Below are 21,236 nucleotides of genomic sequence, written 5' to 3'. Positions count from 1 at the left end.
CGAGACTCTCCTCCCGGCCTCGAGAACAACGATACTGCAGCCACAAGAACCGCGCAGTGGGCCTGGTCTGCAACAGAGACCGTGGTCGCAGATCAACATGCTGCAGATGAGACTGCTGCACCATTTCGACACCGTCACTGCTGAGACCCTTGTCTTTGACACGGCCATATGGCGTGGCCAGGTGATGGCGTTGGCGTTGCAGGTAAGTTTTCGTCTCCCTGTCTGTCTTTCGAGGAAAGCGATCTCTCTCTCTCTCTCTGACCAGCCTTTGTCCCAGCATGAGTTTCTAATGCACGCTGTGCTCCTTATTGCCGCCAAGCACCTATGTTATCTCAGTCCAGGCGATCCGTCATATCGATCAGCTTCGATGCTGCACCTCTCCGAAACATTGCGCCTGTTCCGACGGGCTCTGACACAGCCGATATCTGCCGCAAATGCCGATGCCTTCATAGCAACCTCGACACTCTTGGTCCACTATGCGTGGGCGACAGATGAGGGCGTGGCTTCGGCGCAAGACGTTGTCTCAGCAGCGCCGCCGACCGATTTCACGCTAAATCTAAGCATGGATCCATTGTTCTCCTTATCCCAAGGCCTACGAACGCTTTTCATGAAGTCCAGATGTTTCATCGAAAAGGGAGAAAGCATATTTGCGACGTCCGCTCGATATCGCCCGCGCGAGTCGCTTGAACAGGCTACCATACGACACTCTAAGCCCTCGCAGGACTTGGAGATTCTCATTTCCGAAGCATACTGCAGACACCGTGCAAGATTGGGACGGCCTGTCCTTGTTAGCCCAGGGTCTTTGTGCCTGGACTCGGTGACACGATTCTTTCTCGATAACCGCACAGATCACGACAAAACCCTAGGAGGGCAAGAGTCCCTGGATGTAGATGCCGAGGAGGACCTTGAATTGATCGGCTTCCTAGATGCAACCTCGCGGTTGGTGCTTATCATGGGGCTCTTTCAACAGCGGTCGCCTATCGCTGATACGGTTGCCTTGATGGAGACTGACCTGATTGAGGAGCCGGAAGCAGACTCTGATATAGTCGACGGAATTGGGAGATACCATCTTCCGCCTCTGTCGGACCTCGCACGCTACATTTTTGCCTTTCCCACACGCTCGACGGATACCTTCATCCGCCTCATCCAACATCACCATCCACACGCGCTCCTCATCTTGTATCTTTTCTACCGCGCCGTCTCCTTGCTCCTTCCTCAGCAACAGTGCTGGTGGAGCCGCAAGCGAGCTCAAATTGTCGGATCAGCCATCGAATGCGCATTACGAGGACGGGGCGATGCGCATTTGGATACGATCTTGGAGGAGGGTAATAGAGTGCTTGAGGGCGGAGCTGCAAGAAATTCAATTAGCCGGGACAATGAGGCGAACCCCCAAGCATCTCTAGGAGTGGACACTTGGCATGAAACATGGGAGCGGACTCGACGTGTCTTGGAACGGTTCGCTTGGAGGAAAGGACGCTGGTATTCTGAAGAGCGGGCTATGTCTGGGTGGAGCTAGTAAGCGCTGGACAGTCTGTTGTTGATATTCCGTTGCAACAATGAGCCTTTCCACATGTGTTGCAGTGCATCTCTGTGCAATGTATACCCTTGTTCACCCAACCTTTAATATCACTGAAGAAAGATCCCTTGCAGCTTTCTCCCCAGTCCCCTGCTCTTTTCCATCAATGGGTACACAGATCTGCGTGATTTCAGCCACACCCAGATCGCTGTCATTCTGTGCTTGAACGACCGCGGAAGATTCTCCATGGCGGGCGAGGAGTCGGAAGGTAAGAAGGGTGTGGCATCTGGTCAGACTAGCGGGAGAGAGTTCGGCTGCATGACCAATAGTCGTCATTGGAGAAGGACATCAGGCTCAGACAGGTTCATCTCGATCCGGGCGATGATTTTGAACCCCTTCTAGAATGGCCCTGTCCCACCGTTCATCGTCTGTGTATTCCTCGGCACGGTGCGGCATCGTGGCCTACCTCGGTGCCTGCATGGATGCAACCCCCATTCTGCATTTTAGGCAACGTGGCTGAAGAGCTTCCAGGGCCTGGGCAGGTCCACACACAGAGCAGTGACCCGATATAGGGCTGCTCTGGAAAGATTGGAGCAGGTCAAACGCAAATGATGGGACGGATATACAGGTTTCGCGCCAGAGGCCCTCGATGCCGTTGCCTTTGGCTAGATTATCGAAATGGATACGTGCACAACGTCCAGCCACAGTACGCAGTCCGCGGGCTTGTTCGGGAGTGTTGGAATAGACGGCCGGGATGGACTTCAAGAAGGCCTCAGGGTCCCAGCACTTGTTGTTTGCTTCCCAGAACTTTCCATCGCCTTCTTACGGAGCTTCGCAATGTCGTACTTGACCGCGATCGCGTAGACTTCGGCGTGTCGTGTGAATTTCTCAACTTCGAAATCTGCATAGTCGGTTCGATAACAGAATTCGATCATTCTTTTCACAATCTCAACGTTGTCTTCTGCCAGGTCGACCGTGGGGTGTTCAGACTCCTACTCGTTCAGTTAGATTCAGGAACCAGTCCCATTCGATCAGAGACGAGTACAAGTACATACCGCCCACGGCTTGCTGCATGCTGTGTTGAAGAATGATGATTGAGAGCAGACAACGACTTTATGCACCTGAAATCTTTCAGTTGCGCAAGTGATCGTCAAGTCTGAGAAGGCACCGCTCAGATAGACCCTGGAAGTATGAGTTATGTAGACGTGATACAGATCGGCAGTACATACAACGGAAGCCAGTCGGAATTTTCAGGCATCATGACAGAATTGGCAAGACGAAGGTTGTGGTGACAGTCGGAAAAGAAGGTGCAGGTGAGAGGTAGGTGAGTAGTGAGTGAAGTTGCTGACGTCACTTTGCTTTCCTGAGGTGCCCAAGGAAGAACAATCATGGTAGAAGGCTGCTTTGGAAGTTATCGAAGAACTTTTGCAGTCACCATATTGGCAAATTATCGGTGAAAGGGGGAATAATATTCATCTCGTTGGGCCCAAAGACAGACTCTAGAAACGCGTCGCTATGATCGGCAAAGCCAAGAGCGGACACCGGAGAGAAGAAACTGTCCTGCAAAAGCATCCTTGATGGGTCGAGGACAGGGATCGAGTCAAGATCCGGCTGAGGTGCCTCACGGGAAAGGTCATCAGGGTAGGAGCGAGTGTTCGATTGCTGCTCTCGAGATGAGCCATGGTCTGTTGGGGCCCGGAAATCCTTGTCACTGTGGTAGTGGCAAAGCTCCTCAGGCTCTGGACGTTCCATAGCGACCTCTGAGGTGGCATTTCGTGGTGACGGGGATTCACGCTGAGAGACCTGGTCGTATTCTTGTGCTAGCTTGTTACTGCTCATCGCATTGGCTGCCCTGACCTTGGATGCAGTGGGAAACCATAGCCCCCTGATCGACTCACTGTACCGCCATGCGATATGGCGTTCACTTAAAGCTGCCGTCCGTAATGCTAGGATGAACCTCCTCACCAAGGCCTTCACCTCAAGCTGTTCGTTGCTGGACGTCAGTGCGCCAAAGATTTCCGCCTTGTAAAGGAAGACACCAGAGTAGATGCCATACCTACGACAAGATTAGTTGGATCTGACTGATGCAGTGCGAGAGGAAAGATGGGGGAACGCCAAGGCAAAGGGTGTTGACAGACAAGTAGTATCGTGTAGGCAGATATCTCAGGCAGCTGGCAGGTTCGCATTCACCGACGATTTTCAACATCATCTTCGCGGCCCTGATAGCCTCAAACACGTAGCGACCGTCCGGTGAAGCCATGACTCCGCGAGGAAAGAGGTTGCGTCTTCGACTTTTCGTGCGTGGTAGCTCTGCAGTAGAGCCTCTACCCAAAGTAGACGCTCTCGTAACGATGGCCTGGAAGGAGAATGCATTGACGTAGAGACACAAGTACTCATACATGAGGGACAGCGTGCAACGGAGCCTGGAGCTCAAACGAGATTCGTTCCACGTGGAATGCCACATCAGCAGAGCCTTGAGCAGGTCATCGAGATAGCGGCTGTAGTCGCCTGTTAGGGTCATTCCGAGAGTTCGTGCTCGTGAAGAGTACAGGATATCGTGCGAGTTGTGCAGGAGCTGTGTGAGTTCGATAGTGGCTTGAAGCATAGAGGCATAGTCTTCGTCGTTGGAAGAAGGCAGGAGACTCGGGAAGTCGTTTGCGGTAAATCTCGTGGACAGCGAAGGGCCTCTAGACCAAAACGATTGGCCCATTCGCACGGATATTTGACGGTCTGCCAGGTAGACATCTGTTCTTCAGTTATCCAATGGAGATTCTTTCTAGAGGTTGGTGTATAACAACATACAGATCCAAGCAAGACGCTTGCGATCGATTTGCTCCTTTGTTTGACCAACAAAGTCTTCACGAAACGACGTCCTGTCTAGGCGGAGCAGATAGGCGTGTCTTACTGCTTGGCCCACCAGAGACCAGGCGGTGCCGTCTTCCGTGAAGATCCCTCCTGTCGAGTGATGGCTGGAAGGATAGCCTAGCTGAATATCGGGCAGCCAGTCCGCGAGCAGTAACAGACCCTCGACCGAACTGACATGATGAGTCTGCGGTAACGCGAGCAGAATATCAAGAAGCAACTCCTTCGTGTAAGTCCAACAGTGCTGATGGACTGTCTCCCACGCAGGATCGAATCTAGACGCAATGGTCAGGATGACGGTGAGGAGAAATGGCTCGTTCGTGGCCACGTCATTGATGTTCAGCGGCTGTAGCATATATTTGGGCGCGATCGGGAGAAAGGGATGGTAACTCTCAGCGTACCTAGGTGGCATTAGCTCTGGCAAAGCGAGAGAGTCTAGGTGTCTTACAGGTTGATAAGCTCTTTGATATCCCCAGGGCCCAAAACTCCTCTTTCCACAAGTCTGTAAACCTCTATGCTGGTTCCGGCCCTTGGTTGCCTTTGCATTTGGTGTTCAACAGTTGGACGAATCTCTTGCACATTGGCATTGGGAGAGTGTGCGCCGTTGCTCCTCAGACCATCGAGAGGTGAAGAAAGGTTAGGACATTGCTGTTCGTATTCATCATTCTCCTCACAGCTGTGAGATCTTGCTTGGGCGAGGATCTGGAGTGCGTCCGACGGGTTTCTCAATTCCGCATAGATCGGCTCTTCTTCTAGATTACTAGAAGCGGTGGGCCTGGCAGTTTCCCTAGCGCCAGACGGGGCTGCAGTTGTCTCTTCGTCTTGCTGGGCAGGACTGCCGACAATGTTGTAGGAGGCGCTCTTCAGTCGATCTGTGCGTGTCCGACGAGTTCTGTGTAGGCTGTAGTCGCCCCCTCGCCGCGAGGCAGCAAGCGTACAATCATAGCCGACACGATAGCATTCGAGACACGGTGGCTTGCCTACCTCGCCCACGCTATTGCTGTGACGGTGTCAGCATAATAGAAGCCATGTACGGCGGAGCCCATACAGATCACATCTCGTCTTCCTTCCCCGACAGCGTTCACATGCGCGATAGATGCGCTTTCCAGTTCCGGTAGTCATGTTCGTCCAGGAGCACCTGCAATAGAATCCACAGTTCTCATCATATTTGTGGCTATTATTGCATGGACTAGGGAGTTTGTGGAAAAGGAAACCTCGAGGGAGAGGAGCAGCAACTAGTCGGCTACAGTCGGCTGGAGTCAATTCTCGGCTATAGATGGCGAACCTTCCATTGCTGTTCCCAGCTGCAGGCTGCCAATCTGCCTTTTCCGAGGATCCAATGAAAGGCGTGCTGCTGCTGGAAGAGACCTAAGCTCGAAGGATAAACACGACTCGCAGCAAAATACTTTGTGTATGTTGGAGGTCGAGATCTCTGTTGCAGTGTCGTCAACATGCGACGTCTTTTATGGCATTTCAAGTCATATTCAGCCATTTGAGTCTATCATCTGGGTAGTGAGAACTGTTGCAGGAGAACTACCTAGTTAGGGCGGAAGGGTTTTTTCTGTCAGGTCTAATACTCTGGCGTTCAGGGGTACATTCAGGGATTATAGGCTTTCCCACGCAAGCCTAATTCCTCCCAATAACCAACGACAAAACTACCCAGGTGCCTAGTCACCTTTTGCTCGGACATTTGCAAAGGATTTGTACTCGTTCATCTCGGTGCCTTCTTTGTCCTCGACGCCGATACACTCGAAGTCGTCAGGGCGCCGAACCTGGTCGACTGCACCAAATATTCCGTTTATTTCTTCCAAGGTACGACCCTTCGTTTCCCTGATGAATACGAAGGCAAATGCAGCATTACCCAAGCAAAAGACACCGTACATGATGAAGGTTTTCCAGCCAAGGTTGTGGATTGCAGCGGGCGTAATCTTGGAAATGACAAAATTGAAGAGCCACTGCGTTGCCGCTAATCAAAGTCAGATCTCAGTCTTTCAGGACTCGAAAATTGCTTCAACTCACCACCAAGTGCAACGCCATAAGCTCGAGTACGGGTGGGAAATATTTCTCCCACATAGATCCATGGACTGATGAACAGGGTAAGTGACTGCTTGCGCGGGATACTGAGTGGTGGAAGCGCTTACCCTGGTCCCCAGGATAAAGAATATCCTATCACATAAAGGTAGATCATCACCACCATGGCAATGGACGCATGTGAAACGCCATGAGCTTGATTCGGCGGATGAGTCGCCAGTATCGCCCCGAGGATGAACATCATGGTCGCCCTAATTGCCAGTCAGCGAGTTGTCTGCTCTTGCAAAAGGAACAGCGGCTCACATCCAAATTCCTCCAACTACGAGAGGCCACTTTCTGCCGATCCTGTCGGTGATCCACCACAGAAATAGTCCCGTCGCGAAGACTTTGACAACACCGTACACACCTGTGGCAAACAGCGAAGAGTCTGTGCCGGACAATCCCACCGTCTGGAAGATCTGTGGCGCAAAATATCCGATGGAATTTGTCCCAGTGAACTGCTGACAGAGCATGAGGAAGAAGATGATCATGAACCGCTTGCGCATGTTCGGTTGCAGGCATTCTTTCCATGTCACCCCTTCGCTCAACTCTTCCTCCTCAGCAATGGATGCCTTGATCTCCGCAAACTCGCTCATCACCTCCACGTCATCAGGAGAGTCGCATCGAATGTGGGCAAGCGCAGCGACTGCCTCCTGATCTCGGCCTTGTTTGGCTAGCCATCGTGGAGATTCTCTGAGGAAGAGCATTCCCACCAGGAGGATCCCTCCAGGAATCAACTGCACTCCCAATGGAATTCGCCACTGTTTGGAAGACTTTGGAATGTTTTTGGCGACTCCATAGTCCAACCAATATGACAATGTCGTGCCGAGCACCAAAAACTCCTGGAACAGGCCGGTGATGCGCCCTCTGACTCGGGCCGGTGAGTTCTCTGCCACGAAGACAGGAGTGATAGAGCTCATGCTTCCAACGCCGAGTCCCGCAATCACCCTACCCGCATATATGTAACTCAGCTGGCGCGGTGAGCCTGTCTGCAGAGCTGCGCCGAGGAGAAAAACAACAGCAAAGCCCATGAGGGAGAAGCGCCTTCCGAACTTCTCATTCAGAAAGGCAGCCGCAAGGGCTCCAAAGAAGCACCCCGCGATCAGCAGAGAGACGACGTTCGAACTGATCTCTGCAGCCTTTGCGCTTGCGAAGCCTGAAGAGTTCGTGGGAAGGCCGAAGTCTTCCTTGAAGCTGTCGAAGGCCAGCACGCTGCCCATGACTCCGACATCGTAGCCTGCCAATCTTCAGTGCTCATATCACAAGGTACAGAGGTCGCCTCGACGAACCGAACAAGAATGATCCCATATATGCCACAGTCGCGAGAAGGTAGACGCGCCGGCTTTTGAAGCTGAACCACATCTTTGGTTTGTACGAGACGAAGTCACCAAGACTTCGCCAAATATAATTGCCTGGGAGAGTACTTTTGCGAGGAGTGTCTGGAACACTTAGGAGGGTTCGAGACCCCAGACATCTCATGCCGACTCCAGGTTCTTATACCGCTCTGGTATCATGGGGGCGAATTCTCCACGGGGCTCCAGAATCTCACCCAGGTCGCAGAAGTCAATTCCCGAGTCTCAGTCGCCCCAGTGGTTTCCAACGCCGTGTGCCATCTATAGCCGACGGCGACTCCTCAGGCGGCTGACGGAGAATCCTACTGAAAATCAAGACTATTCCCGGGACACTTACTTCAAAGTGCCCTTCAAGGTTCCGTCTACAGACGACTGGATCTCGGTCGGGCGTATCGGGTTGAGACTGTAAGTATTTGATCCCCTTCTTTGGTTTCCCGTTTTCAGCATTTGCTCGGGCCAGATCTCATCCTGTACTTCTCCACACAAGGAGGTGACCCTGGACTCCATCGGCTATAGATGGAGAAAGAGACAAATGAGGGACATTCTACCGGCGCAACTCCTCTTTCTCCCGAATATAGAGGCTGAATACCTGTGTCTTGAGAGAATATCAGAAATATAAATGTAAACTGGACATGATAAGAAAAGATATTTGCAACATACACTCACCGGCTTACCACTCAACGATCTTTCGCTTCTTCGATCAAGAATAAACGACATACCGTCTTGTCCCAGTACGCTTTCGTCATTTCTCAACCATGCCTGGTGTTATTGCACAGCCCGAGTCCGGCTTCCACAACATCACGGTGAAGAAGCTTCATCCAACTTTTGCGGCACAAATCAGCGGTGTAGACTTCTCTCAGCCACTGTCGGACGAGACCTTCGATGAAATCCTTCGCGCCGTAACCAAAGTAAGCAAACCATGAGTTCGCCATTCCACAGAGGCACGATTGTCGGCTCTGAGATTGCTAACGGACTCGTCCATTAAGTACGGGGTCGTGGTCTTCCGCAGCACCAACCTGACGGACGAGACGCACTTGGCATTCGCCCGTCGATTCGGAGAACTCGACGACGTCAAACCGTACATCTCGGCCGGTCGCAAGAACAGACTGCGATATGACGAGCTCTTTGATGTCAGCAACGTCGAGGTGGACGGCACGATCCTCGATCCCGAAAGCGCAAGAGGCCAGGCGAACAAGGTAAGACTCTCTACAAAAGCATCCGTGGAATGGCCCTCCGAATTTCTCTCCTTGGCCACTCCCGATTCCGACAGGACAACTGACATACCTCGTCTGAACCAACGCAGGGCAATGATTTGTTCCACGTCGACTCCAGCTTCAACCCCCGACGGGCGGGATATTCGCTGTTGCTAGCGCACGAGCTGCCGCCGCCAGGAATGGGCGGACACACAGCCTTCGCTGACACGAGGACCGCGTATGACGACCTGCCGGCAGACCTGAAAGAGACGCTGCACCGCAACAACTACGTGGCCGCGCACTCGACGCACCACTCCCGCAAGCTCGCGGCGCCGGAATTCTTCAAGGACCTGGACCCTCTCGACTACCCGATGGGGCGGCATTACCTGGTCCAGAAGCACGAGAGCTCCGGCCGGATGAACCTGTACATTGCCTCTCACGCCCATCACCTGGAAGGGCTGGAGGCGGAGCAATCGCAGGCGCTGTTCGATCGGCTCTACAAGCACGCCACCCAGCCCAAGTACACGGTCGAGATCGAGTGGCAGACTCCGGGGGACTTGGTCATCTGGGACAATACGTGCACCATGCACCGAGCCGTGGGCGGGCCGTTCCTGCGCAAGTACCGACGCGACATGAGACGCGCCACTGTCCACGACTCCAGCTCCCAGGCCTGGGGACTCAACGAGCATTCTGATGTGCGAGTTGGGCTGCCATGAACCAAAAAAAGCTTAGCACAGCCCGATCATAGTGTGGAGATACTAGAGACTATCCAGACTCCTTGGGTAGTTTCATCAACCAGAGGGTTTCTTGCCATCGGTTGGGGTATATGGTCCATAGACGTAAGATCGAAAAACCTCCATAAATATGTCCCGCTCATTTCTCAGAGATTCTCATTCCAAGGTCGTCCTCGAAATTAGTTCATTCGTTCACCACCTCGGTTATAGACGGCGAGACGGTTAATATTAATACCGCTTCACAGCTCACGGCCGAACCCCTCTCCTTCGCCTCCCCCTTTTCGACAGTAGCCTTGTAGATGGTTGTGGACCTGTCAAGCGAATCACGAACCCGCGTCCGTCGGCTCTCGCTTGAGCAGTGATCTCCGTTGGGGACATCAATCTATACTGGACTCATGGGGTGCAAGAGTCACAGAGAGAAGTGGGCCTCACATTGAGAAGTCTCACAAGAGCAACAGCTGAAAAAAGACGACTTTGGGTAGACCACCAAATGAGGAAGTCGTGCAGCATACTCGTAGGGTAGCACGCCACGTGGCAGCATAAAAGTAAGTCCGCGCTGTTATCAGCGATTGCAATCATCATTGCAATCATCATGGACAAAGGCGGACTCTTAAAATCCCTGCTTTTTGAAAAAACGGGGAATCGTGCTTGGAAAATCTGCTGATTATTCATTTCCTCGGATGCTGACGAGAAAAAGGTCAGCTGCCCCCTTCCTAAAGGTTGCTCCGCAGGAAATAAGAACTTTCCGCGTCGCCCCTTTTGGCCTCTGATCACTCCCGTCCGGTCTCACCTCTAGCTCAAGACCTGCCAAACCTCGCTGAAGCGGGCATCGGTGTAGCACTTGTGAGGCCAGAATCCAGCGAGTATTTCCTTCGTTTCCGACACTCCGCGGAGTCCGCGGCGCAGCTTCTGCCGCTTGAGTCTTTCGAGGGCCTCGCCGCGCGCGTCGCCGTAGGTAGCCGCCGCGGGAGACCCTTTCTCTTTCACGGCCACGAACGTATTGATTTGCATCAGGTATTGCGAGAAGATGGCGTGCACGAACAGGACGTAGAACCAGACGTTCTCTTGTTCTTGTTTAATCGAGCCTTTCTCGCAGATTTGGATGGCCTTGAGAAGCCTTTCCTGTGTCGCATTCGCATTCATGTCCCAGTACCGAAGCTGAATTGGTGCGACAGAACTGATTTGGCTAATGAGCAGCCACTGGCACCGTAGAGCAAGCGCCATGGCGCAGCTCAGCGCATGATATCCGGCAAAGCCCGAGGCCAGGTTTGTCGTGGACAACACCTCTGCGTGATCCACGGCTACATTGTTTAGAAGCTTCGAAGTCTCGACACGGTAGAAATGCAGCCACTGCTTGATTTCATGCTCCACGTCACGGTTCTCTGCATTCCAACGAGACTGTTTGGCAGCATCATTGATGAGTGTAATGTCTCTGATTCTTTGGACGATCGCTAAGATCTTGACGTTGAAGCGGAGTGAGCTATCGATTGAGTCGGAGTCCAGTAGAATAGAATCGGAGGCCGATGCGTATTCTCTCACCAGCCTGAACGCAGCAGCGGAGAAACATTGACGCCAGGGACCAGGATCATGATCTCCTTCTCTGGCCCGGGTTCGATGGCCCCGAATCCCCGCCGTCCAGATGTCGCTTGCGCCCGTGGATAAGTGGGAGATACCGCTGGCTTTCGTCATGTCGCCAAAGAGGTGGTGCAGCGCTTTCTGGTGCACATCCGCGGCCGCGATGTCTTCATTGTAGAACTCGCACGCCACTAGCAGCCGGATCAGAATCAGGGTACGATAACTCCGGAGCCGCTCCGTCGAAATATCGCGGAGGCTGGAGATGGCGACTAATTTGTGCTTGGCGGCGTACGCAAGGTAGAAGTCGTTTTTTTCGCTGCTGCCCCCGGCGCAAATCGAGGCCCCTAGGGCGATGAGGGCATGGAGCAAAGATTTATTAGACAAGGACAACTGGAAATCCGAGACCCAGCTGTCCGCTATGTCCCGCGCAACGAGCTTGTCTGGAGTGGCCGAGCCGCCTAGGAAGAGACCGAACGAGTGTGCAAGTTGGATTAGGTGAGAATCTCGAGGCGATAGAGGGAGCGCTGCTACATCGAAAGGGTCGCTGCTACCCAGCACCCTGCAAGCGACAACAAATGCCGTCTCGAAAAGATCGGCCGACTTGTGTTCCCCCTTGTTGTGTGTGCGTCTCTCGTGTCGTTGGCGGACGCTCTGCGGTGTCCAGACTTTCCATTTCTTGTCGGCGCTGGCGAGAGCAACTTCGTCATCATTATCCCCCTCATCTGCAGTTTTTGAGGTCGAGTCCGGTACCCATGTCGAGTTGTGCTTGGTTGGAAGGGGGTTCGTTTGTCCGAAGCCATGGGTTTTCCGACGGCTATGCGACACTAGAGCTGCGTGGGAAAGGGCTACTTGCGACTGATGTCCCGTCGATCGCCATGACTTGTTGTCGCAATTGATGAATGTGACCGAGACCTTTGGCCGCCTCACCGAAGGCGCATGATGGCGGGCTCGTGGTCGAGATGGAATGCGATTCTCCTTGCCCTTTTTGGGAGCGATGTCTCCCATCTCACGTTCCCATGCGGCAGGGTCTTACGTCTGGGTTTCGTATCCATAGACCCCGGTGAGCGAAGACGCACTGTGAGAAATGAGCCCCAATGCGACGTGGAATCTGCAGCCTTCGCCGTTGACTCTGCTGTGCCACCAAACACTTCGCCGAAAGATTAGACACCCGACTTCTTGAGAACAACAAGTACCAATATCCACGTGGTAGTGATGAGCTTGCACCGGGTACCGGGTATTTCCCACAATATCCCTTACAGCCTGCGGGTCAAACCTGTCGCTCTTCCCGATTGAAAACGGCATAAGATCTGAGCGATCCAAGTAAGCCGAGGTCCGGAGTACTTTGGAAACAGGAAATCGCCAATGCAGCTGATAGGGTGCGTCGTCGCTTGACCGAAATGGGATCGATGGTGTCTTACGCTTTGCCGCAAAAGGAGAGAATCAACCCGGCAATGATAGGCAGATAAACGAGAACTCGCATACGGCAAGCCCATTAGCTTATGAGTCACTTCTTGCCCACTCGGAGTAGAAGTCACACGATACTTAGAAAGCGTTACCGCTGTTGCGATTAGAGTGATGTGTCGGCCTATTGATCTCGATATTCGTCGCTTGGATCCCGTTGCCCATAACACGTCCGCCCCGTGCGCGGCCTTGGGGTCACCTTCCTAATGCTTTCCGAGACTCATCAGCGCCAAGGTCACATCAGCTTCTCCAGGCATTATCAAAAGGAGACTCGACGCGCGTGCGGTTGCTTATATTTGCGGAAGGGATGATAGAGTCAGGTACGAGTAGCTGGAGAATAGTCAGAACACGTCTCCCAGCACAGTAGCACGCCAGTAACTGAAGAAGCTCAGTATCCCTGGAGTCTAGAATCCTCGGCGAGCAATCGTGAGAAACTGGCCGACTTTGTGCAAACGCCATAGTTGGCCTGATCGGTGAATTCCCACTAATCAGATCCACCATTGTAGTTACCACAATAGGAATCCGACTTATGCCGCTAGCATGCTTCGATGGATCTGACGAGTCGACGACATGGCCCTTCAACCACCGCTGCCCTTGCAGGAAATCCGGCTCCGAGCACTCTAATCTCTGGCGTGAGACTGTGCCAGGATCATCGTGTTCAACTTCTGCAGTGAGCCTGGCATTGCGTGACGGACTGATACGAACAATTATTTCCAGGCCCACGATAAAAGAATTTTGAGGACTCGATCCCTCGAGAAGCTGCCGACAGCGATAATCCAAAGAAATGCGTTTCGTCCGGGGAACAGAGCGTGGGTCCGATTGAGTCAACCATGAAGTGCGGGAGCGACAACAACTCTTATTCGTACCATTCCAGTGCTGCTAGTTTTGATCGAAGCGTCTAGGGTCCACAACCAGTCGCTGACAGGATCGACACATGAGAAACTAGCCAACAACCAGATCAGTCAATCATAATTACGAGGTACTCGTACTCGCATGGATGGCAAGGTGTTTCGACTACCGAGCGCTCAAAGATGCATCGGGTTTCATCTCTGTTGCGGCATGATTATGTGAACGTGGAACCAACCGGATCCGCGTATCTCGTTGCGAGGTACCAGCTCCACGTGCTTTTTAGCTGCGTCTTCCACATTTTCTCGGTAGAGAACCCAACCGCTGTCTCGATGGCTCGCGGCAACCGGGAATAATACATGCTGCGTCTTTCTCTGCGGATCGGAAAAGTACACCCATCGAGAGCCCGACAGACCCCTCTCTGGACCGAGCGACCACGAGGAATTGCCCTGTGCAGTCCAGGACCCATTTACTTCAATTAGTGGGGTGGCTGGTGCGGAGTCTGTTTTCTTTACTAAATATCGGTACTTTCAACCTGGTTTACCTACTTCCAGAAGTAATTCTGTTATTGAGTACCCGGCAAAACATGACTGGATCCTATTGTTCAATCATCCTTGATTCGGGGCTTCGAGACGCCCTCCAGCTGGTTGAACTTTGAGTCCATTCACTATGATTCGCTCCGCCCAAATTGACAACAGGAGGCAATTAATGCCTGAAAAGAATTCTCCCGAAACCTGTTCCCCTTTCCGCTTCCCGATCGCGCTGGTGTTCAGAGCCGACTCACCAATAGCAAGATCTGGTCGTGTTCAAGGGTGTCCGTGTCCACGCCGTGGACTGCCGCAATGTACCGTCATTGAGACTGTCCTGATCTCCTGATACACCAGCTGTTTAGCAGCTAGTCACGGAGCTCGCCTCAACGGGTCTGAGGCATATGTCCTCAGGATATAGCAGTCTCCAATTCAGATAAGTACTTGCTTCACAGGAGCAATGCCTTCGCCTTGTGCATGGAGGACGATGTGGAGTTCTAGGTGATCAATTGGACCACACGCAGACGCCGCGGGCGATCGGATACGCACTCGGACTGCTTTCATATTCGACGTTCCAGGCGACAACCCCAGATGCAGTGGCCGATGTCCGATGATATTGATCCTACTTTGGGGAGCGTAGTACTTCTGCATACAAGACGTCAGGCGCTTTGCTCGCTGTTATTGCAATATACCTAGAATACGGAGAGAGCACTCGCGTAACGCCATCAGCTTCGTCAGGGGGGTCTAAGGAAGTGGGCCCTTCTCCGCTTTCAAGACCCTCCCCCGGGTTTTGCCACCTCCATGCAAGGGGGAAATGAACGTCCGCTCTTCAAGCATCAGATGCGAGCAGCATCCACGCCATTGGCACGACTAAAGAAGAATAGGTTTATCGTGACCTGCTTCTTTAGGTCACCCATTGTGCTCTTTTGCACTGACCTTCTTATCGTAGCAATCGGACAAAGGCCCGGACCAGGCACACCCCTCAATGAAAACCGCTTAGCCATCCACAATGTCTTGTATTAGGGATCAGACCTTGTTAGTTCAACACGTGGCACCTCCCTGATTTCCCCCGTCAGTTCTCAGCGAGGGCAATGCTCCTTTCGAAGGTTTGAAGTTACTGGATGTCTTGACGAAATGCTACGTATCCATGCCTACCTACACTCTGCCTGATTTCGCTCAAATTGCTCTTCCAAAAAGGCCCAGGGCGGGTCGGAGAATAGCCTGTTGGTAAATAAAAGCAATGACTCTGGACCGACTTCTCCCCTGCTAGGGGGTAGCGACACATTTCCTTTATAATATCGCTTGCTCACCGGCCTATGAACGCAGAAGGATCGGGTATGCATCTGAGTTCTCAAGGGTTTGTCCCACGCGGATCCTTTTTCCACCCGCTTCTACCATCCAGTGCATGGGTATCTACTTCAGCTGGGATCTCGACAACGCCAGGCCACGGGTTTTCGGAGACGTTACACGGTGAGACTAAGTTGCATTTGCATGCTTGCTGTATATAGGCTGCAACTGTCACGATCTGTTACGCTAAGAGAATTGCCATGGTTGAGTTCCACATTGCGAAGGATCTCTAAGACAAACTTTGGCTACTCCTCTGCAGAGAAAGAATTGTCGACAAATCACACAGAATTCACTTCTTCGTGGTGACTGAAGAGTTTCTGTGCTCCCAGCACACTTGGCTCCCGCTCATTCAGATGGCCGTCCTCTCCCTTAGATTCTTCTTTTTCATGATAAACAACTTGTGCGACGGAGTGGTTGACTTCGTCACCAAACAGTTCCGCAACTTCCTCAAGGTGCACCCCACGCGTATTGGGGAACCAAAAGAAGATCAACACGGCGAAAGCCATACCCGGGATGATGAGGACAAGGTAGAATTTCCAGCCAATGGTTGAAAAGGCGGTCGGTGCTACTTGGAGCCAGACGATGTTGATCAGATTGACGCCGGCCATGCCGAAGCTGATGCCCTTGGCTCGAAGATGAGTTGGGAACAGCTCTCCAAGGTAGACAAACTGGCCACTATCCAATGTTGATTCGAAGATGACAATGTAGACCTGCAAGTCATGTCAGAAAATGTGCGTGTCAGAACAAACCGCAGGCGTCTCGCAAAGGCTCTGGGCAAGCTCTGGGCTGGCTTTCGGAAATGGTATGAACCAACTTACGTAGAACATTGCAACCGCGGCTTTCAAGGCAGACTCGTTAGGGTGGGCTAGGGATTCAGGAGAGGTGGCGTATGTGGCGACCAGCGCCGCTTCGATGCACAGACACACCTGAGCCCCAGTGATACCGCCTGCGAAGAGGACTGGACGGGGCATGCTGTCCACCACATAAAGTGAAATAAGGCCCCCACCAAAGGCAAGGGTCAGCCATCCGCACTCATACAGAAGTTGCTTGCTGGCACTAAACCCTAGGCTTTTGTAGATAGTTGGGCCGTAGTTATTGATCAGGATTGGACCGCAGAACTGGATCGAGACAGTGGTGGTGAACGCCAAGATCATTCGTTTACGATAACTTGGCTTCGTGAACAGAGCCCAGTAGGAGCTGTCGAGGCGGTCCTCGGTCTCAGCTTGCGCCTTGATCTGGATAAGCTCGTGATCGGCTTCGTCGGGTGCATGAAGTTTATGGAGGATACGTCTCGCTTCCTCGTCTCGACCTTGGATGACCAACCACCGAGGGCTTTCTGGCAACCAATACAGGCAGGGCAGGAGAATTGCCGCGGGAAGACACTGAAGGAGCGTCGGCCCACGCCATTGCAAGTTGTTGGTAGCTGAAATATGCCAGAAACCAAAGCCCACCCAAGCGGCCAGACAGTATCCCAAAAGCAGGGATGCTCCATGGACTGCAACCAGAGCCCCGCGACCGTGCGCGGGGACAACCTCGTTCATCCAGACTGGAACAGCAGAAACTAGCATATAGGCGCCCCAGCCAGCCCAGAACCGACAGGCAATGAACATGGCGAGGTTGACGCTTCCGGCAAGCAAGGCACCCATGACCAACACCAGGGTTGTCGGGATGGCGATCCCGGCGCGTCGACCCCAGCGATCCGCAGAGAACGCGACGGTAAAAGTCCCTAGAAACCCGCCAGCTTGGTAGAGTGAATTCATCAATCCGATGATGTCGTTCTCATTGGAGTGGGACGCAAGATTGAAGTATGTGTAGAAAGAGGGTTGGGCCAGCGTGGTCGCTATGATGCTGGCTGAATAGCCATATGCCACAGATCCAAGAGCCATGACCACGATAATAAATGCGTTGATCGGCTTGAACTGACGTTGATGAGGATGAACCCCCATTGTGCCCGGGTTAGAGTGGCAGAAGGAAATCAATCTAACCGAAATAGAAGATGTCTTGTTGGGAACTCCAGGGGAGACTGATGGTAATGCTATCCGCGGTCGAAGATGCAGGAAAAAGAATTTCTTCACTATTAATACCACATCGGGGGCGGGGACTTTGCTGGACTTGCTCGGCTGCTAAGAGCATGGGTCTCTCGGGCGAAAGGTTTAAGGAAGCATGAGGATACGAAGAGCTCAGAGGCATCTATTGCGGTCTCGATCCAGCCATTTCCGGAAGTTGTAGGACCAGTATTGCCGACGGTCGCAACCTTGACCATGGTATGAGTTCAACGGGATTCCACGAGGGAATAAGTGAGCCGGAGCCATGGATTCCATAAAGACCTGGTCTCATATCTCCAGACTTGGGGCCCCGGACCGCGGGGCAGCGAGACACTTGAGCTCATCTTAGAGAGTTTTCCAACACCTATTCTCTTTGACCCTCGACATGTCGCGTTGCTGGAGGGTTTGTGGGACCAAAGGTATGGCTAATTGTTGAAAAATTTTCTTCGGTATAACATTGGTTTCAGTCTTGGAGACAAGTTTCTTCTTATTATAAGTGAACAGCGTAAGGGCTATAAACGAATTAGCCATACTCCTACTCTAGCACAGTAACCGAGGAGAGTTTACCATATTACGGACAATCGATCGGTGGCTTGAACAGAGAACGGAGAGTGATGAGATTTGTGCATCGAACATATCACAAGTCCCCATGTCTAGTCAACTGGGAATCACATTTACTCACCATATCGAATGTACCTAGGTAGTCAATCCTGCGACGCAACAATAACGTCAATTGGCTCAGTAAATGCTTGGCACTCAGTTGACCTTCAAGCCCAGAGTCCGAAAATGTTGGTGGACGTCAATTCCACGTCTGACTTGATCTGAGACCAGAGAATGGAAAGTGTCCTGTGCACGTTAGCTCGAAGTCCATCTCATCTCTTGAGCCGGCGGGCCGGCGGGTATTCGGGCAACACATGTACTCGGTAGATCCACTTTGTTCTACAGGCACCAAGTAATTAGTCTGGCATTAATTTAAAGTGGACACGAGGTAATGCAGCTCGGCCTGTTCTCGAAGCTTGTTAGATCCGTCTCACATCCAAGGAGGCAGCACATTCATGAAATAGGGATACGTGGAGTGTAATCAAGAAATAGCTTGCACGGAGGCAATCCAGCTTCTAGTGGCTAGTTCCAGGATCGCGTAAGCTAGCGTTGAAGATTAGAGTGTATAGAGACACTGCTTTATTGGAACCACGGCCGTTCCTCGGTAACAATTCATGCGAAGGGCATGGACATAATGTCACTATCAACCCATGCCCCACTAGATGCATTGTTCTGTGCATCTGGCCCGCCCAGCCACGTGTCTGGGAAGATCAAGTCCGAAAACCCAGCCGGCGTATGGGTATACAAGAAAGGATTGTGCTCGGTTGTAAGTTGCTCGTCCAAGGTTGTAGACCCCAGATCTGTGGACTTTGGCCTTTCGCCAGCCGAAAGGTGAATTGCAGAGTCACCTCCGGTGCTCTGGGCTCCAATCTGCTGCTCCCATCTCTGACGCTGATCATATCCAGCCGGGGACCTCTTTTCTGGTCCGTTCGACGGGGCCTTTCCGCAGCCGACAGCTGACCCCCTTTTTGTCGGATCCAGTGCAGAGTGAAGCCTAGACTCAACATGATTCAAGAAGTTAATCGCCCATTCTGCAGCCATATGGCCGTCCATAAGTTCCCGAATGGCTTGTCTGCATTCTTCCAGCCGTTGGCGTCCTTCACAGCGCACCACGGGGTCCTCACTTCTCATGTCGGTAAGGTGGCTGAGACTGATTGGGAAGAGGCAGCTTATCACAGTGGGAGGCATTTCCTTCATGACATCTGCAGCATAAGCGTCCATGATGATTTTGTTCACCTGCATGGCAGCTTCTCGAATGATGGCACGCGGTGTCCCTTCGTCGTGAGTGGCAGTACTCCGTTCGTCGGGTTCATGTCCGTCAGATGCAAGGGTTCTCTGTCGATGTATCAGAACGAACCCCGTGTGATACAGAATCGAGAGTAGTGCACGGTGCACGAATAGTGCCTTTTCATGCGTGTCCAATCGCGAAGGCAGCGGGCCGGCGTGCAAGACTTCCGAAGGCGCGCCCTCCAGCCATCGGCGAAACTGGTCTTCGATCCCTCTCAACTCGCGCGGTTCGATGTGAGGTCCCCGCTGTTTAGGGATAGAATGAAAGTACAAAATGTCGATATTCCCTGTTGGTGTCTCGTGAAAAGCATTGAGAAGCACTCTGGTGATAATTCTGCAGATGCTGGCTGTGTGTATACATATCGATACCTGTTGCCTCTGCAGATAGAGAGATTTTGCCCTCATATTGTGGTGGTCAGGCCTTGATTGGATATTCATTTCGAAGTCATCGAAAGTCAGAGGCGCCACTCGAAAGTCGGAGTCTCGGATACGCGGAACGCGGTTCGTTGCAATCGAGGCACAAGTGTCTCTGATGGTGCAACTCCACCACAGGCGCCGTCTAAGAGCACGAGCTTTTGGCGTCAGGTATTGGTTGTTGATATCCTGGTGCAACCCAATTGATCTGGCAAGAGAGAGAGCGATGCCCAGCCAGTGCCAGCCATCCTTGTATTGGGGCGGTCCTTCGAACCAAAGGGACAGGAGAATGAGGGTTTGAATATTGCACATGGGGTCTTTCTCATAATCTAAATCATACAACAACTCGGAGGGCGTCAATTGGCAATTCGTTTGACAAACCGGAGCGACACTCACCCGTGTTCTCAGATAGAAGGTCATCCGCGCAGCCTTCCTGGTCAAGAAGCCTCGCCTCCTGAGTAACTTGATATCAACCCATGATGACGCCGCAAACATTATGGCTTGAAGGACAGGGAGACTGAACTGCTGATTTGAGTTGCCACAAAGAGCTTTGTCCAACAATTCCAGGTCAAGGAACGGATAACATGGATGGATGTAGTCGATATAACTCTCGATCAAAGCATCCCGAAGCTCTGCGTCGGGAAGAGAACAAGCTCCTTTCTCATGGAGATAATTCACATCCGCTCTCGACATATGAGAGGGGGCGAGCTTAACAAACGGTGCTACGGGTGAATCAGTTGATGATGGTCCTGAGGTAGGCCACGTCCGATCAAATGTTGAAGATGCAGACGAGTTTGGAGAGTATTGTGGAGGAACGCTGTTCACTGCAGCCTCATACCAATCGATATCGTCCTCGCTATCTTGAGTAGACTTGTTTTCAAGACTAACGGACGTCTGTTGTACCATAACGGGATCAGAATTTGGAGGAGTGTGATCTGTGCTGCTGTCAGGCGGAGGGTGTTGCCGCGATTGTTTATGATTTGGTCCGATGTCAGCACCATGAACAGCAGATAAGGCTAAAGCGTTACTGGAACCTCCTGGAGGCAGAGCAGTCTGACGCCTGGTGTGACTGTTCTGGGTTTTGGCGCGACGCTGCCTCGGCAATAGAATGCACTGGACGTCTTCGAAGACGCAATTTGTGCACGGTTGACTGCCTTTCGCATCACACCTGATCTTACGTGCTCGGCAAAGAGTGCATGCTGCTCGTGCACGTGGAGGACAGAGCATCCCGTTCCGTCTTTGGCCGGGTGGGTGGATGGTTCGGACTGGAGGGTCTCCGGCTTCGGGCGTCATTGTGAACGTACAATCGGGCGACGGTGTGATCAAGTCGTGGTTGTGGTCAGGGTTCGGAACAAGCGACAGTAGGGCGAGTCTCGTTATTTAAGGCCATCAATCCTATTGCGGGGT

The 21,236-nt window shown here is 52.5% G+C and overlaps 8 protein-coding genes across 8 annotated transcripts; 2 read left to right on the top strand and 6 right to left on the bottom strand.

Annotated features, from left to right (window-relative positions):
• Positions 1-97: 97 nt before the first annotated feature.
• On the top strand, positions 98-1,516 carry Z520_05146 (uncharacterized protein; the record flags this gene model as incomplete). The annotated part of the gene is made up of 2 exons (XM_016775650.1): positions 98-202; positions 278-1,516. 2 exons carry the CDS (start codon positions 98-100, stop codon positions 1,514-1,516), a joined length of 1,344 nt encoding a protein of 447 aa, XP_016633693.1.
• Positions 1,517-2,277: 761 nt separating this feature from the next.
• Z520_05145 (uncharacterized protein) lies at positions 2,278-2,774 on the bottom strand (the record flags this gene model as incomplete). The annotated part of the gene is made up of 3 exons (XM_016775649.1): positions 2,278-2,508; positions 2,572-2,698; positions 2,746-2,774. The coding sequence occupies 3 exons, from the start codon at positions 2,772-2,774 to the stop codon at positions 2,278-2,280; spliced, it is 387 nt and encodes a 128-aa protein (XP_016633692.1).
• A 173-nt stretch (positions 2,775-2,947) lies between these two features.
• Positions 2,948-5,500, bottom strand: Z520_05144 (uncharacterized protein; the record flags this gene model as incomplete). The annotated part of the gene is made up of 5 exons (XM_016775648.1): positions 2,948-3,572; positions 3,655-4,261; positions 4,319-4,779; positions 4,827-5,378; positions 5,427-5,500. The coding sequence occupies 5 exons, from the start codon at positions 5,498-5,500 to the stop codon at positions 2,948-2,950; spliced, it is 2,319 nt and encodes a 772-aa protein (XP_016633691.1).
• Positions 5,501-6,045: 545 nt separating this feature from the next.
• Positions 6,046-7,810, bottom strand: Z520_05143 (uncharacterized protein; the record flags this gene model as incomplete). The annotated part of the gene is made up of 5 exons (XM_016775647.1): positions 6,046-6,344; positions 6,398-6,462; positions 6,520-6,660; positions 6,713-7,685; positions 7,738-7,810. 5 exons carry the CDS (start codon positions 7,808-7,810, stop codon positions 6,046-6,048), a joined length of 1,551 nt encoding a protein of 516 aa, XP_016633690.1.
• Positions 7,811-8,555: 745 nt separating this feature from the next.
• Z520_05142 (uncharacterized protein) lies at positions 8,556-9,709 on the top strand (the record flags this gene model as incomplete). Its single annotated transcript, XM_016775646.1, has 3 exons — positions 8,556-8,708; positions 8,787-8,996; positions 9,104-9,709. The coding sequence occupies 3 exons, from the start codon at positions 8,556-8,558 to the stop codon at positions 9,707-9,709; spliced, it is 969 nt and encodes a 322-aa protein (XP_016633689.1).
• Positions 9,710-10,519: 810 nt separating this feature from the next.
• On the bottom strand, positions 10,520-12,307 carry Z520_05141 (uncharacterized protein; the record flags this gene model as incomplete). The annotated part of the gene is made up of 1 exon (XM_016775645.1): positions 10,520-12,307. One exon carries the CDS (start codon positions 12,305-12,307, stop codon positions 10,520-10,522), a length of 1,788 nt encoding a protein of 595 aa, XP_016633688.1.
• Positions 12,308-15,761: 3,454 nt separating this feature from the next.
• Z520_05140 (uncharacterized protein) lies at positions 15,762-17,429 on the bottom strand (the record flags this gene model as incomplete). The annotated part of the gene is made up of 2 exons (XM_016775644.1): positions 15,762-16,193; positions 16,302-17,429. The coding sequence occupies 2 exons, from the start codon at positions 17,427-17,429 to the stop codon at positions 15,762-15,764; spliced, it is 1,560 nt and encodes a 519-aa protein (XP_016633687.1).
• A 1,311-nt stretch (positions 17,430-18,740) lies between these two features.
• Z520_05139 (uncharacterized protein) lies at positions 18,741-21,122 on the bottom strand (the record flags this gene model as incomplete). Its single annotated transcript, XM_016775643.1, has 1 exon — positions 18,741-21,122. One exon carries the CDS (start codon positions 21,120-21,122, stop codon positions 18,741-18,743), a length of 2,382 nt encoding a protein of 793 aa, XP_016633686.1.
• Between the last annotated feature and the right edge of the window lie 114 nt (positions 21,123-21,236).

This window comes from Fonsecaea multimorphosa, assembly GCF_000836435.1.
Source record: "Fonsecaea multimorphosa CBS 102226 unplaced genomic scaffold supercont1.8, whole genome shotgun sequence".
Lineage (NCBI taxonomy): Eukaryota > Fungi > Ascomycota > Eurotiomycetes > Chaetothyriales > Herpotrichiellaceae > Fonsecaea > Fonsecaea multimorphosa.
Note: the sequence above shows the minus strand (reverse complement) of the source record. Positions and strands in the feature narration are given on the sequence as shown.